The sequence below is a fragment of the Neofelis nebulosa genome, chromosome 4 (assembly GCF_028018385.1).
Source record: "Neofelis nebulosa isolate mNeoNeb1 chromosome 4, mNeoNeb1.pri, whole genome shotgun sequence".
Lineage (NCBI taxonomy): Eukaryota > Metazoa > Chordata > Mammalia > Carnivora > Felidae > Neofelis > Neofelis nebulosa.
In genome coordinates, this window is record NC_080785.1 from 106,246,445 (window position 1) to 106,263,417 (window position 16,973).

Here is a 16,973-nt window from a genome sequence, read left to right on the forward strand (position 1 = left end):
CGTTTGATCTTGTCTGTTACCTTAAACCCCACAAGCTCCGCCTTCCTGAAGCTCAAAAGTAAGGTACAGCGAGGTCTGTTTAACCACACCGTCAGGACCCACGACGACACCACCCGCTCAACGGGATCGCTGCACTGAAATCAGACCATCCCCAGAGAAGCGGGAATCCCCGTACTAGGCTTTTATATCCAGGAACCCGAATTTCCCACGGACTACAGCAAACAGGAGGTTCCGTCAGCACTTTTACCCCTGACAACGAAACTGCCTCCCAATACTAGCACGGTTCTCGCTGGGACAATGGGCCCAAAATTCATTAACTGGGGCCTCTTGCCACCCACTGTGAGCTTTCTATCAACTGTCTACTCTTCCCGGCACAGAATTGAAGCTCTACACTGAAGAAGTCAAGGTGTAGAGGGAGTGATTAATTACTCCTCCCAAGGCCACAGAGTTAGTGGCCATATCAATCTTCCCAGAAAGGTCTGTCTGTCTGTCCTGTCTGTCTGTCTCTCTCTCTCTCCCAGCCAGCTATCCATCCATCCAGTCAGCTAACAATGACATATCCTTGTTGACGATGAACTCCGTCCCCAAATAAATGCTTTGGGCCCGACTGTGATGTGTGTAAACTCATTTTACTTGTCATCTTGGGCGGAAATAAAGCAGAATGCGTTGTCTTCACAAATCATTAAGCTCGAATTATAATGAATTAGCGTGTCCATCACTTTCCCTGCTCTCAGCAAGGATCTCTCACATGCTCAGCCCGGATCTAGACACATGCCCAACGTGTAAGAAGAGACATAATTAGATATTCTTGATAGTAGGCGGGTATAATTTGGGGAGCCCTAGCAAAGATCCTGGATAAAGATAAAAAGGAACGCTCCGGGGGCGCCTGGGTGGCTCAGTCGGTTAAGCGTCCGGCTCGCAGTTTCGGCTCAGGTCGTGGTCTCACGGCTCATGGGATCGAGGCACGCGTGGGGCTCTGTGCTGACAGCACAGAGCCTGCTTGGGGTTCTCTCTCTCTTCCTCTCTCTCTGCCCCTCCCCCTGCACATGCTCTCTCTCTCTCAAAATGAATAAAGTTTAAAAAGAAAATAAGAAATCTGTCAAGTGACTTTTCCGCTTTTGCTGCTTTTCCTCTGAGAAAAGTGATATAGGTAGACAGCACATTTCCAGACCGCTAGCGTCGCGGGAGAGGGAAAAACGTGCCAGACGGGAGGCTTCGTGGGAGACGCTCCTGTGAAAGGCAATTTTGGAGCTAAGTGGATTCTGTGTCTGAGCTCCAGATGAATGTCAGAGCGAGAGTAACCGAGAATCCACTTCCAACCGCCCGAGCGTGGCCGACGGCTGGGGGGCCGTGCGGCGACAGCCCACGCCACCCCCGTCCCAGCCAGGCCGCCCACGGGGTGCTCCTCCCCCTGCTCCAGTCCCTCTGCCGTGCATCCCCACCAGAAGCACCGTAATTGCTTGAAAAGAGAGAAAATCATGAAGCCAACAGCGGGTTGCAAGCCATCCCAGGGGGCTTTCTCTTCCAGAAAACAAACCGTAATTCTGCAGCCGCGTCCCTCGTCACATACCCGAAAAGCCCCAGCAGGAGGGCCGTGGCTGCCAAGTTCTTGCGGAACGTGAACGCCGTCAGCTGGAAGGCGACAATGACGGTGACGCACAAGCCCACGGAAACCAGGTAAAAGATCTGGGGAAACAAGAAAAAGGGGGTGGCGTCTCGAGCGGTCTGTAAAGTGGGGTTCGCCCCCAGGAGTCACAGTCCCGGCAGGACTGTGTCCCCACTGTGTCCCCCCCCACACACACACATATGCTGAAGCCCTGGGACCTCCGGAAGGGACTGTATCCAAAGACGTGCCTCGAAAGGGGCAATAAAGGTACAGGAGGTCCCTGCAGACACCCTGATCCGACATGACTGGTGTCCTTATAAGAACAGGACACATGGAGGGATGACCACGTAGGACACGGGGAGGGAGCACCACCCACGCACCCGGGACAGACGCCTTGGGAGGAGCTGGCCCGACCACACCTGGATCTCAGACTTCAGGCTCCAGCACCTGGACAGACAGACCGCCCGTCGGGGGTCTGCTGGAAACTACTGCAGCCACTGCCCCCTGACCCCTCGGGACGGGTCCGGGAACCCAGACATCTTCCAGGACACGTGGTTTCTTCCCACACCTGGACTCGAGGACAGTAAGGCAGAGGCCGCCTTACAGACCCTTCCCGGGGGCCCCCACACTGATCAGAGTGGCCCAGGAAGGGCCACACGCCTGCTGCTCTCCTCCTGGAGCCCCTCCCAGAGCCTTTTCTCACACCATCCACCGGGCTGCCTCCTCCCTCTCAGAGCTCAGCTCCCACGCTGTCCCCCCGAGAGTCCTTCCCCAGCCTCCTGATCTAAGTCACCCTCTCAATAACTCTAGTCCCAAGCCACCCGGATCTTGTGTGTCGGTCTGTTTGTTTCCTGCTTCCCCTGGTGAGAATACAGTCTCCAGGGGGGCAGAGAACTTCTCTGCCTTGGTCACGGCTTTATCCCCAGCACCAGGGACACTCCCTGCCCCGGTGAGGACCCCTAACTACCCACTAAATGAGCGATTTAATCCATGTAACAGGCAGGAAACAATCGGAAGAAGATGGGGCACAGTCACCCAGGAAGAAAGCCCTCCTCCCTGCCCTTGAGCCCCAAGGCAGGCATCGCAGGGCAGAAACACACTGAGCGGCAGGGACAAGGGGATAATCAGGTAAGGGCTGCAGAAAGAGGGAGAAGGACTGCTGGGGTCCGGGAGACACCCGCCCCCACCTCGCACGCTCTTCTCTCCCGGGACGCCTACTCCTCCTCCCCCGGGAAAGCTGCAGTCACGAGGACAAGCTATTGCTCTCCTACGAGGAGGACCTTGAATCCAGATAAATGCCTGCAGGCCTGGGGGACAAAGGGCACCAGTGCTGTCCTCCGGACAGAAGACAGTGACCTGGAGGGCGGAACACCTGGAGAACACATCAGGCTGTGGTCGGGGTGGGGGGTGGGGGTCACGTGCATGTGGACGGTGGGTCAGTTCTAATGCTTTTTATCACCTCCCCTTCCAGCCCCTTGAAAAGAGCACATCACAGAGGATTATCTCATCTTCCGGGTAGGAGACTCTGCATTCGCGGGCAGGTCCGTGAGCTCCCAGAGCTCCCGTGTGTGGCTGGTTGGTCCTCCTTCTCAGGAAGCCATCCGCCCCGGATGACAGACGGACACTGGACCTGAACCGTTCTTACCAACGCAATGACCCGTTCTTCTGTGGACAGTCTGCAGCGGGGGTCTCCTAACACACGCACATGCACACAGCCCTGGCATACAGGCACGCAGCACGCCGTTCCCAGTTCCTACCATGTCATACAGGAAGTTAGCAAGCCAGTACGTCCTGTAGCCGAGGCCACTTATGTGCTGCAGCCTCTTGGCTCCGGTCACCCTGTCCCTCACCACGGAGCTACCGATGGACGCCGACAGGATGGAGAAGCCCAGCACGATGCAGAGGGCGACGCCACACTGACGGATGCTCTCCATGCTGCGGGCACAACACAACAGCTCGTCAGGGTCACAGGAAGGGCACGCGTCTTCTTTCCCTTGGTGACAACCAGTGATGAGGGGGAGAGCACTGAAAACCACTAATCAGGAAGTTAAGGGGCATAGGGCACGCTGGCTAAGCACGAGAATTCTGCCCCTGAGTCCCCTCAACGGCCCTTTGAGGAGGTGTGGGCGATGCTCCCAGCTTCTAGAAGGCACAACTGAAGGGTGCAAAGTGAGGGGACATTTCAGAGTCTGCCCATCTTGGAGTTCACTCTAGACTAAAATGATAAACTTCCGCAACGTGGCGTCCACAGGGAGCCGTGGCCTCTGGCCACGCCAGAACCACATGCATCTGTATGCTGGGACACCTGCAGGGGCGGGGAGGGGGCATTAGCTGTGGATCCACAGGTGGCTGGCCCATCTCTGAATTTTGTCTCTCAAAATATCAAAACAATTTTGTAACAGAGAGAGGTGTAGTAATAATTGTGATAACACACACAGTGTACTTTCTTGGTCATTTTTTAACTGGACTGACCCCTCCCTAGCCACAATCAGCACACGCAGGTGGCCGACGGAAAGACACGGCTCATTGCAAAGTGTCCACTGTGTGGCATCTTCTCTCACCCAACGAGCCCACAGCTACACTTGTGGCCGGTGTCAGCTGCACCACGGGGAAGGGAGAGAGGAAAGGAGAAGACAGGAAGAAGCATCCCAGCTTCTAGGAGGGAACGGGAACTAACACTTCGCTCTGAATGGGGAGATGAGCGGCTTTATCACCACCCGTGACTCCATGTGTCTGTGAGCAAAGTCTGGCATGGGGAACTCTCCAAAAGGCCTCACTATGCTCACTACACGAACACCGTGTTTAAGACTTACCCCAAGTGGGGCGCCTGGGTGTTTCAATGGCTGAACATCCGACTTCAGCTCAGGTCATGATCTCGAGGTTTGTGAGTTCGAGCCCCGCGTCGGGCTCTGTGCTGACAGCTCAGAGCCTGGAGCCTACTTAGGATTCTGTGTCTCCCTCTCTGCCCCTTCCCCACTCATATTCTCTCTCTCTCTCTCTCTCTCTCTCTCTCTCTCTCTCTCTCTCTTTCTCAAAAATAAATAAACTCTAAAAACATTTTTTAAAAAAAGACTGTACCCCAAGTGCTTGGCTGGCTCAGTCAGTGGAGCGTGTGAGCCTTAATCACGGGGTTGTGAATTCGAGCCCCACATTGTGGGTAGAAAGGACTTAAAAAAACAAAATCTTTCTTTAAAAAAAAGCCATTCTACCCCAAAAAAGTGTCTGGAAGATATGGGGCCCCTGAACTTCAGGAAGTTCACTCCCTTAGACAATTTTGACTTAGAAAAACTGGGGTGTAGGATAAGCTCATGTTTTAAACTCGGTCAGTGCACATTCCCTTCTTAACACTCATTTTCTTTACACTTTGCAAAGAAGCGCCCAAGCCAGCACCACTCCGCACAAATGCAACAGGCCAGCACCCTGGAGCCACCCCAAGACTCTATTCCGCCCTCACCCAGTGGTCCCGAGACTCACATCTTGTCCTCGTTCATCAAGGCCCCTCCGTACGGGTGGCTGTACAGAGTCACTCCTGTGAAGTAAAAATGGAGAGGTGAGCCCTCTGCCCGCACGGTGAGCAGACCCCATGCCCGGGAGGCGCCTCCTGTCCGCTCGGTCCAGGCGTGACCCACGGGGACCCAGAAGGGCAAATGCACTGTGCATCCTGGCCAGTGCGGGGACCCTGAGTCCTGTTGTCAGAAACAACCAGCATGTTCAGGACGTGCCTCGCACGGCAGGCGCGGAGCTGACATTTTATGGCCCAATCCTTATGAGCATCCCTGTGGCGGAAATGATACATTAGCCACATTTTGTGGGGGTGGAGGAACGGACTCAGAAAGACTAAATTACAACAGGCAAGGGGATTATCCGATGGAACCAGGGCAATAATCAAAACTTCCCCTCTTGACCAAGCCACGTCTAGACAGAGCGAAAACCGAACCGTCTCAATGGCCCAGCTGCGTGCGTGGAACCCCTTCTTCGGTTTTTCATCGTTCGACTTCCGGGGGCTTGTGCGTTAGTGTAGACAACAGCCAACATGGAGAAATCGCCACCAACTTCTCAGTTTTAAGGATCTTACCATAAAGGCTGCTCGTGTCGTCACACGGCCTTCCCTACCCCAGCCGATGGCAGCCCGTTGGGTACCCAGGGCTCCGGAACTTGAGGCAAAGGACTTGTGTTTCACCTTATTGTCCAACGTGAGCCAGTCGGTTTCCCTCCTCTGATTGGCTGTTTCAAATGCCCGCAGCTACATGTGTGGGGGCCACCTCCACGGGCACGGTTCCTGGGCAGCCTGTGTTCCTCTTCCCTTTGGGCTCCCTTAATGAAGCCCATTATCGTGTTTTGCATTCTCTTATGGCAGCATATTAAATCCTTCCAGAAACACCGCAGGGGTAGGAGTAAACATAAATAAATTAAAAGGTACAGAACTGAAAATCGCTACAGTTCTCCAAACACCCCACGGCTTTGTCACCAAAGAGTCCTGACTTCCATTCACGGGCCACCTGCTCCCCCCTCCGGTGATGCCAGCTTTTCCCCATCCGTCGTGGACTCAGCCACAGGCCGAAGCAACTTCTTTCACAGCAGACAGAATGGTGGAGCCTCCTGGTTCAGCAAGCCCACTGTGCAGTGTTCCAGAATGATTTCTTTGACTTTAAATTACTATATTCCAGATGTTCTGCTGGGGGCTCCCACTGTGTGTGCCGAATGCCGGCCGTGCGGTTTCCTAGATCGCATCATGCACTGGATTTATTTACACGTGTGTCCTGAACAGAGTTGTGTGGTCTTGGCTCCCTGCCTGTCTGGACCCGTAACACCTGTTTTCCTCCCATCTGTCTCTTTCCCTGAGCTTAGCGTCACCCCTCCTCACAGTACGTGCCAGCCCCCACACCCTCTAGCTCGCAGGCGGCCCTGCTCATGCTGTGCAGGGACAGACACCGTCAGCAGGCTGTGCAGAGGCTTACAAAACTGTGGGGCCCTCCCAGATGAGGCAAGTGTCCCGCTGGGTGCTGGGAGTGGGAGGCGTGTGTATTCAGTGCTTCGTGTGGCTCCTGGCTGCGCACAGGAATGAGAGCTTTCTAGATCAGACAGCATGCAGAGAAACGCGGTTAGCTGACGAGGGCTTGGGAAGCGGATGCTTCTAGAAATATGGGAGGATCTTGGACTCGATGAACCTGAAGATACACACACACTCACACACACACTTGGGCAAGACACAGCATGACGCACTTTCTGACAGCTAAAGAACCGCCACGAGGCAAGGAAACGAACTCGGTCCATAATGTTCTGGAGGATAGATTTTGTCCAAAGAGCCAAGTTCAACGTTTTTTGTTTTTGGTTTTTTTTTTTTTTTTTTTTTTTTGGGACAGAGAGAGACAGAGCATGAACGGGGGAGGGGCAGAGAAAGAGGGAGACACAGAATCGGAAACAGGCTCCAGGCTCTGAGCCATCAGCCCAGAGCCCGACGCGGGGCTCGAACTCACGGGCCGCGAGATCGTGACCTGGCTGAAGTCGGACGCTTAACCGACTGCGCCACCCAGGCGCCCCGCAAAGAGCCAGGTTCAAAACATATAGCAAATCACATGACTAGAGAGGGCTGGCGCGGCGGTCCCGCTGACCTCTGGGGCTTCCGGGGAAGAGGGCACGGGGGTGTGCATCCGCCCCAGACCGTGAGGCTGGCCCTGACGATTTGCACGCTTCTCATGAACACGAGTCATACGCGCAGTGCCGTCCTGATGCCGTGAGCCGTTCTGGTGACCTGTCGGAGCGGATGGGGTCCTGGGGCCCCTCAAAGTTACAGCCAGCCGGTCAGAGGGAGGGGCGGCTTGGGACCCTGGGGGTGTAGCTGGTATCTGAAGGCCACCGCCCTGTGGGGTCTTCGCTCCCTTGCGCAGTTAGTACCAGGACTGAACCGCAGTTCTCCTACTTGGGATGAAGCAGGATCCCGGTCCTGGAGCTCGATTTCCCTCCTCGTCTGGGAGAAACGCAGGCCCAGCCAGGAGTCCCCAGCTCATCCAGGACCATTAATGTCCCCATCCTGCCCCCAGTCACCAGACTCAAACTTACATCATCCTAACCAAGTCTCCCGTCACCCCCCGCGACACATCCGAGAAGCTGTCAGGGTCTCCCCTTCCACGCCCCCCCCCAAACCACACACCACACCCCCGCTCTGGACCACGGGACATGCACACCTCTCCCCAGCATCCCACCCTTCCCCCTCAGCAGCTCCAGAGGATTTCCAAGGAGAAACATAAAGGAAACACAGAGTCGCTATTTTTTTTTTTACCTGGACATAAGACACCTGCCTTTACAGTAAAGTCCAAAGTCTCATGTTATCCGATTCCCCCACCATTCCCAGGGGACACACAGGATGGCCACCACCGTGTCCTCAGCTGCAAGTGTTTCCCCTCTTCTTACACAGAACCTCCAACTTAATGCAAGTTCTCTGATGGTACGACAGTGACGTGTATACATGTTCTCTTGAACAGAGATCTCTTCCCGTGCTGGTGACACTCGCTAGGACCTGAGCGGCTCCCAGGCAGCCATGTGGTCACAAGGGTCAGCAACCGAGGCCCTGACCACCCTTCTGCTCCCACACAGCCGCTCGGCTTCTCACCTTCAGGTCCGCATTCAACCAGTTACACGAGACATTCTGCAGCTTATTATAAAACAGGCTTTTTGAGAAGAGCGTTTTACTCGCCTGTAGGCTCGTGTAGGTGTTCCCAGCACGTTTAAGGCAGGCCAGTCTCAGCCGTCATGTCTGGGACGGTGGGTGCGTCAAATTCACCTTCTGCTTATGATGTTTTCGACTTCAGATGAGTTTATCGGGACAAAACCCCCTTGAAAGTGGAGGAAGGTCTGAGCTTCTCTGCCCAGCCCCCCTCCCTTCTCGCAGAGGCTTCCTGAAGATGCTAATTTGGGAGCACCTTCCCGCAGAGGTGGGGCCGCAGGGGGAAGAGAAGGCGGTCCTCACGCCCTGAGCCCTTCCATACTTGTGATCAGAGAGGAGGGGCTGGCATCCGAAGTAGATGAAAACCCTCCAGAGGCTCCGTGCTGTCCGTCCTTCAGGCCGCAGGGCACCTGTGTGAGCAGCCCTGTCACATCCATGTGAGGACGCCCGTCTGCATCTCCTTCACATCCGCAGAGCCACGGCGCAGACACCGGAAACGCCCTCCCGCGTCAGGCAGCCTGTGCTGGAGCTGGGGTTCCAGACTCCGGCTGCAGGGGCCGCCCCTATTTTCTCCCCTCCCTTCCGCAGATGCTTCCGATTTTGCAAGGAATGTCTGTGTGCAGAGGGAGGGGGACGAGGCCGCAGGTCCAAAGTCCCCACCTTGCTCCTTCTACCGTGTAAAGCTGCCAGCGTTTTGGGGGTGTGTTCAATTATAAAATGTTAAACTACCACGGTCGGGTTCTTATTTTGATCGGGTTGCGTGAACATCTTTTCTTAACTTCAAACTGTTGGGTCATTGCCGGGAGATCAAAAACTACCCTAATATTGGCTTTCTGTCCTCCCGTTCCTCTGTTACGAATACACTGCCCTTCACGGTCGCACATACCCTGGACCTGTCATCCTTCCCTGGCTTTAATCGAGGAGGCGGGAATACACCTGGCCCTCGACCCACAGACGGAATGAGCGACGGCTCCTGTGCTCAGCAGTGCCGATGTGCCAGACCCACGGCCAGACGTTTTCAGGACACAGTCTCTCACTGGGTAATTGGGCGATGAGCTCTGCGATGCACAACCCAGCAGAGTGCGCAGGAAGATCCTTGGGAGTCAGCTTGCAGCCTTTAGGAACCGGAGTCCCCTCCGGGGAAACGGCGCCCTGAGAAGCCTCCAGGCGCGGACACACCCTTGACTTCCAGAAGCCGAAACGGGAGCACACGACTGTGGCAACTGTCCTCAGCAGGTGACGTGTTCCTGACAGAGGCGGGACCACTAAGTCGCCTCCCAGCACACAGGCCACCGGACCCTTCCCTGTGCAAGGGACACGCTGGGTGCCACAAACACGCTAACACAGAACGAGAATCCCACCGGGGCAGCAGGGGACAAGCAGGAGCACTTCACCAACGGGCCGCAGGAGAGGAGCCGTCGCGTCAGCCGTCCTGCCCTGTCAGTCTTTCCTGCTCTGGAAGCTGAACCTCGCAGGCTCTGCCCACCTGGCTCTGAGAAGGACCAGGCTACGCCAGCCCCCACCCTCCGGGCCCTCCCCCTCAGTGATTCAGAGGGGTCACAGCTTCTTATCCAGTGCTAGCTTCCTAGAGTCCTACAATTTACATATTTTACATATGGTAAATATTTAAATACAATCTTTTGAAGAGCACAGAGGCTGCCTCCTCGCCCGGCAGGGAGCCCCAACAGCCAGAAGGCAGCCAGTGCTCCTGGCACAATGGTCCTGGGGAAAAAAAATTTTAATGTTTATTGCTTTTTGAGAGAGAGAGACAGAGACAGAGACAGAGCGTGAGCAGGGAAGGGGCAGAGAGAGAGGGAGACACAGAATCCCAAGCAGGCTCCAGGCTCCGAGCTGTCAGCACAGAGCCCAATGCGGGGCTCAAACCCACAGACTGTGAGATCATGACCTGAGCTGAAGTTAGACGCTTCACCGACTGAGCCACCCACGTGCCCCTTTAATTTTTTTGAGTTTATTTACTTGCAGAGAGAGAGAGACAGGGCTTGAGCAGAGGAGGGGCAAAGAGAGAGGGAGACAGAGAATCCGAAGCAGGCTCCAGGCTCTGAGCTGTCAGCACAGAGCCCTATGCGGGGCTGAAACCCACAAGATCATGACCTGAGCCAAAGTCGGACGCTTCACCGACTGAGCCACCCAGGTGCCCCTTTAATTTTTTAAGTTTATTTACTTTGAGAGAGAGAGAGAAAGCGCATGAGCAAGGGAGGGGCAGAGAGAGAAAGAAAGAGAGAGAGGACCCCAAGCAGCTCACAAGCTGTCAGCGCGGAGCCTGATGCAGAACTCGAACTCATGAACCGTGAGATCATGACCTGAGCTGAAACCAAGAGTCAGACTCTTAACCGACTGAGCCACCCAGGCGACCACAGGCACCTCTTTAAAAGGCCGCCATCACCCCAAATCTCCACCATGAAAGTGAGAAACGCTCTTTGAAAAGCAAGATCCGGAGGAAGGGCCGTGCAGCGCAGTGCTCCAGAAAGAAGCCATCAGATGAGCAGGAGAACCCCTCAACTTGCTTTCCGAGTCTTGAGCCCCACTGGGGTCTTCTCACCAGTTTAGGTAAGAGGACAGCACATTAGTGTCAGACCGGAACCAACAACGTTCTGGTTTTGTTCTGCTCTGGGGGACGGGAATCCGGGCACCGACCACAATGGTGGGTTGGCTGGGATTTGACACCTCCTTTCAACAAGCCCCCCCACCCCCACCATGCAGAGTCCCTGGTGCCCAGCGGGGACACACAGGAGGTGTGTGTCCCAGGAGGTCAAAGAGGAGGCAGCCCCAAGGAGGGAGCAGGTGGGAAGTGAGCCCCGCCCCCTCCCGAAGGACCCTGATGACACAGGTACCCTGTGCAGTGTGAGCAGCCCCTTGGCCGAAGACAGAAGCAGTGGGGGGAGGGGGTGCCCAGCAGGAACCCCGGCGGCTCTTTGGTTTACAAACGCTGCTAATTTTCACAATTTGCTAGCTTGCAATCTGCTGTCACTACATTCTGTAGGAGAGGCTCTGTGGGATCAAACGGATTTCAAATCCAAACGAACGTCTCTCTACACGCGTGCTGAGATTTTGCTTGTGTTTTGCAAAAAGCGGGAGAGACCGAGAGTAAGTGAGGGTCACATGTGTGTCCATTTTCTCAAAAATGAAAGCGCCATCAGAGGAAAGGACAGAGTAGGCGGCCCTGTACCTCCCGCGGGTCCCGAGTTTCCCCAGACCCCGGAACGAGAGGCACAGGCGCGTGCATGACCGCTCGCCCTCCGCTACCTTCTCAGCTCCGCCAGCTGCTCCTTAAAACAGTAACTACAGAAATCAGAGCTCCTTGGGGCGCCTGGGGGGCTCACTCAGGTGAGCGTCTGACTTGAGCTCAGATCTCACGGTTTGTGGGTTCGAGCCCCGCGTGGGGCTCTGTGCTGACAGCTTGGAGCCTGGAGCCTGCTTCAGATTCTGTGTCTCCCTCTCTCTCTCTGTCCCTCCCCTGCTTGTGCTTTGTCTCTCTCTCTATCTGAAATATAAACATTAAAAAAAATTTTTTTTAAGCAATCAGAGCTCCTCCTGCATACCCACAGACACAGGGCAGGGACTTGACTGTCTCGCAGATGGGCCCCTTCCCCCTCCAGGACAGGGCTTAACTTAGAGATGGGGCATCTTGGGGCATGGGAGGCAGGCACAGGGAAGGAAACCGAGGCAGAGGGAAGTTCTATCGACTTATCTAAGGTCAAACACAGCAGAGCGAGACCTACAACGCTGATTTTCTGGATCCCAGCTTATCCATTTTACGTGCAACTAGAAAAACCATTTGCAGCCTTTGATGTTCTCCTTGCAAAAACCACATTATCGCAATGGACAATCTCCATAATCGGGCGATGATTCCCATCGTATTATATGCGTTCAGAACAGCCTTGTGATGGGATCCGGGGCTGATGATGCTGGTGAGGAGTCCATGGTGAGGGGTCCGGGCTCTTCAAGGAAGGGACAGTGGTTTCAGCCCCCGAGGAGAGGGGCTCTCATGCATCACATCAAAGGTTCCCAGAAGGAGGTTTCAACATGTAAATTCTGAATACGCTTGATTTTTCTTCGTTTGATTACTCTTATCATTTATGTTTCAGCTTCTCCACGAGCTGGCCCACGGCCACATACCAATATATAACATCAGCTCCCTCATTTAGTATTCTCACCATGCCTTCCAGACTCTGTATATCTGTCATTTGTAAAAACGCACATCTGTGCTTTTGTCTCGTATCCACTCTGACAAAAGATGCTTGTCTCCAATTCAACAGTCACTGCTGGGTCCCTTCCTCTTATAAAACGGACATCTCTGTGCGCATTCACACCCAGATGTCTGTAAGCGTCTCCAGCAGAAGAACAGAGTTGCCTTCGCATCGATATATGCGCAAAGGACTGTTTTCTTTCAGTTAATTTGTTGTGAGCCATCGGCGCGGGGTGGGGGAGGGAGGTTGGAGAGGGGGAAGCATGAAGGAAAAAATGTTCGTTCGGTCCAATGGAGTATTAAGAGAAACGTATGCAATTTCCAAGAGCTGTTTCAATGGCTTTCTCTCTGTCTTCCTCCTCTTAATCTCTCCTGGAAAAAAGACTCTTTTTCCCCTCAATATTGAGGTTAATTATTACTCTTCCCAAGGAATAAATAGATGCCAACCGTAAAAAGTTTTAAAATAAAGAGTAAAATTAAATCCTAACCTACTTTGAAACCAGCCAGAGGGAATCATTGTTTGCACATTGATATTAATTATTTCTAAATGTCCAAGGTTTTCTCGACATACACGTGTCACTATCGAATTATGTTTCCCATTCTTCATCTTCGACTCCATCGATCGTTCTCGACCTTCAAGTAATGTTTTCATCACACACACGCCAACACCTGCACCTGTGTGATCCCCTGGAACCAATGTCCACCAGGTTCTTTGATTCGTTCTGTGGATTCAATGTTTTCATGATCTTACTTTTGGTTAATCTCTCACATGACTGTCCTTCGGCATTCTTTTTTATTAGGAATATATCTACAACTTGTTGGGATAAGCGCTGGGTGCCGTACGTAAGCCAATTTGACAATAAATTATATTCATAAAAGAAGAATATATCTACAGCATGTTTTTTGAGCCACATCCAACATAAGTGTATCTTTGAGGCTTGTTTACTTTAAGACAACATCTCCATTAGGTACAGAATTGGGGGTGTACCTTTATTTTTCTTTCCATGTTCCATAGGCAGTATTCCCTTACCCTCTGGCTTTTGAGGTTGTGATTAAAAAGTAAGAGACCAGGTTCTGGTTTCTCTAAGATGGGTTAGCCTCCGTCTTGCCAGGTCCCCTCCCTTACGAGGACCCAGACATCACACACCAGCTGGAAAGAAGGCGGCAGGTGTCTGGGGCCCTCGGGACGTGGGGAACAGCGTGGCAGGTGGCAGTGAACTTCCTGGTGTCCTTGCAGCTTCCCGTGTATCCCAGACAAGCCACTATAGAAGCCTGCAAAACGGGAACCATCAGGAGCAGTAGAATGTGACAGCCACACATGTCTACCCAGAACCACTGCTGAGGAAACTAGATGGAGGGATACACTGAGGACAGCGCAAATAAATCAAAACAGAATCCCGAAAAGCTGATCAAGCCTCTCAAAGGGAAGCAAGAAGAAACAGAGGAAACAAAATCAACAATGAAGTGTCAGAATTAAGCTCACGGGTGGGTAAAGCCCATGCAACGTGAGCATGTCTGTCAAAAGGCAGAGCTCGGTACAGTGTGAGCCCCAACCTTCAGAGCCTCAAAATAAGGGAATCAAAACCTTACCCTGCTGAAAGGAGACATGAACAAATCTACCGTTATATTTAGGCATTTCAATACCTCCGCCTCTGCATTTATGGAACCATCGGACAGAAAACCAGCCAAGATATGGATGCACTGGAGCCCACAACCACCCACAGAGCCGTGGAATACACATTTCTAATCACCCGTGGAAATGGCCCCCGGACAGACCACATCTGGACCTCAGAACAAACCTCAGCCAAACCTAAAATAATTAAAATATGCAGAATACATTCTCTGACCACAGTGAATCGAACTAGAAATCAATGAGAGAAAGACAGCAGGCAAATCTCAAAAACCTAGAATTTAAACAACGCTCTTCGAAATAACCCCTGGGTGAAGAGGAGGTCTCAGAGGGAATTTTTCAATCAGAAGCTGGTCTTTTATTTGTATTACTTTAAAACTAATCGGATTTTGCTATTTATAGCTTTATTTTTAAAAAATGCTGCCTTTATCTTTGAACCTTTGAACATTCAGCAGGATTGCTTATCGATGATTCCTATTTCCAGAGCTCCCAGCTCAGGAATTTTGCCAGGATCACGGCAAACCCTCCCACTGGCCCAGACTTGTTTTGTTTGGTTCTTGATGGTGGTTTTCTTCTGACATTGCTGTTTGTTCCCTTAATCAGTGTCCGTCCACTTCCTTTCTCCACCTAATTCCTCTGCTTCTCTTCCCAGTGTCAGTTCTGCTATCATCTTTTTCCTCTGTGTTCTTAGAGAATATTTCATGGTTACCCCTTTACATCAAAAATTCTGAGTGAGGGAGAGAACTTGGCGATCAATAATGTGCTTCTCTGTATCCAAGGAAAATGTGTATTACGATCTGGTCTTAGCCAGTTCCTTTGTTACTGAAATGTATCTGACATGGAACATTGTGTCCGTTTACGGTGTACAACTGCGGATTCGATACATGTACATACCGCAGGATGCTTGCCACGTGGGGTAACAGTCAACTTTCTTTTTCATCTCAGCCTGGCCTCTCTGTCTTATCTGTCTTCTTGTGTTTCCCAGAGTTCACACATTTCCTGGTGCTCCTGTGGGGGTAAACTCACAAGACGTGTCCCAGGACAAGACCTTCTGGGGGTGTGCAGCGTCCCCTCCCTGGGGCGTGGGGCATTTCCTGGCTGGGTGTGATAGCTGTGACTTGCCCGTCTGTTGCTGTCCCTCCTTGATCTGGGCAAAGCGGAGGCTGGTCCTGATGCTGCTCTGAGCTTGGAGTCCTCACATCCTAGGATGTATCCGCACCGTCCCCACGTGCTCGCGAGTATCTCCAGACCCTTAACGTTCAGGCTGGAGGTCACTGATGACAGCTGGTTCCCAATACCTGCAAGCTGTTCCTTCAGCAGCTCTGCTAAACTGATCTGACATGACCTCCAGTTCTCACGCTGGGGGGTCTCTCGTTAGGAACTGGGGATGCGTGCCTGGAGGCTTTATCTTAGCATAAGTAATGCAGCCATTATCTGTGTCACTCCTTGCTCCTGGGCTCATCCCTGCCCCGACTATGGGCACATCATCATCCCCACAAGCAAGCTGCGCTGACTTTGCCCACTTCCTCCCCAGGGCTCCTGGCACCCCAGTGAGCTGTGGCCTCCAGAGGATACAGATGGAAAGGGACCAATGAGGAGGAAGGCTGGGTGGGAAGGAGAAGAAGAGGTTTTTCTGGCTCTGGACGCACAGCTGTCCCGCCCCGCCCCCAGCAGGTGTCTCAAGGTGGCAGGTGGTCCCAGCACGTGAGCACAAGGGGGCAGTGAGGGTGAGACTCTTTACCTGATCCCCACATACTCTTTATCCCCCTGCCTCAGGGATGAAATTATCCTCGAGGCCCGAAGGTCCCCAGGGTGGCCCGGTGTTTCCCAAACTTGGCTGTCCATGGGCATCACCTGGGTCATTTAAAATCTCCTGACATTCAGATCAGAATCTCTCTTGGGTCTGCAACAGAAATCTATATTGCTCAAAATTCTCAGGTGACACCAATGTGCACACAGTGGGACTACCGTGGATCTAGCCCACACGATCCACAACAGCCAAACTAGGGTAAGAGCCCAGGTGTCCATCGACTGATGAACTGATAAGGACACCAGTCTAGATGTAGACATAGATAGATGTAGACGTAGATGTTATAGATACAGATATAGATATAGATATAGATATAGATATAGATATATAGATATATACATACAAAAGAGTATTACTCAGAGATGAAAAAGAATGAAATCTTGCCATTTGCAAAAACGTGGATGGAACTGGAGGGTATTATGCTGAGCAAAATAAGTCAGAGGAAGACAAATACCGAAAAACCACTCGTATGTGGAACTTAAGGAACAACAGATGAACGTAGGGGAAGGGAAGGAAAAATAAGTTAAAAACAGGGAGGGAGGCGAACCATAAGAGACTCTTACATACAGAGAACACACTGAGGGTTGATGCGGGGCGGGGGGAGGGGGGGGGGGAGGTGGCCGGGGGATGGGCTAAATGGATGACGGGCATTAAGGAGGGTGCTTGTTGGGATGAGCGCTGGGTGTCGTATGTCCTGAAGCCAAGACTACACTGTACGTTACCTGACTAGAATTTAAATAAAAACCTGGGGAATAAGAAAGAAGAGAGCAGCTAGAACAGGAAGAACTCAGACACATGGTGCAGAACTGAAGGGTCATGTGAGGTGGCCTGTGAGGGACAGACAGGGTTGGCTTGGTGTTTTGGTTTTGGTTTTCTGTGATTTCCCCCCAGGGGGGATGACGGACAACTGGACAGCAAAGGGAATACACGTACAACGGGGGAATGAGCCGTGCAGATGGAGAGAAGATCCTGGGGAAGGGAACACGGGAACCTATGCGGATGAAGGCCAAGGGCCCGTGTGGCTGCCCGGGGAGGGGCGAGATGAGGGGCTGACCT

At 52.8% G+C, this 16,973-nt stretch overlaps 1 protein-coding gene across 1 annotated transcript in view; it reads right to left on the reverse strand.

Annotated features, from left to right (window-relative positions):
* The window catches only part of ABCA13 (ATP binding cassette subfamily A member 13), a 390,771-nt gene that overhangs the window by 102,921 nt on the left and 270,877 nt on the right, over positions 1-16,973 (reverse strand). The window contains exons 49-51 of the mRNA XM_058725626.1: positions 5,081-5,135; positions 3,364-3,541; positions 1,571-1,686 (exon numbers count right to left, since the gene is read on the reverse strand). Coding sequence (XP_058581609.1) covers positions 1,571-1,686; positions 3,364-3,541; positions 5,081-5,135 — 349 coding nt within the window. The remainder of the gene's footprint in view (positions 1-1,570; positions 1,687-3,363; positions 3,542-5,080; positions 5,136-16,973) is intronic.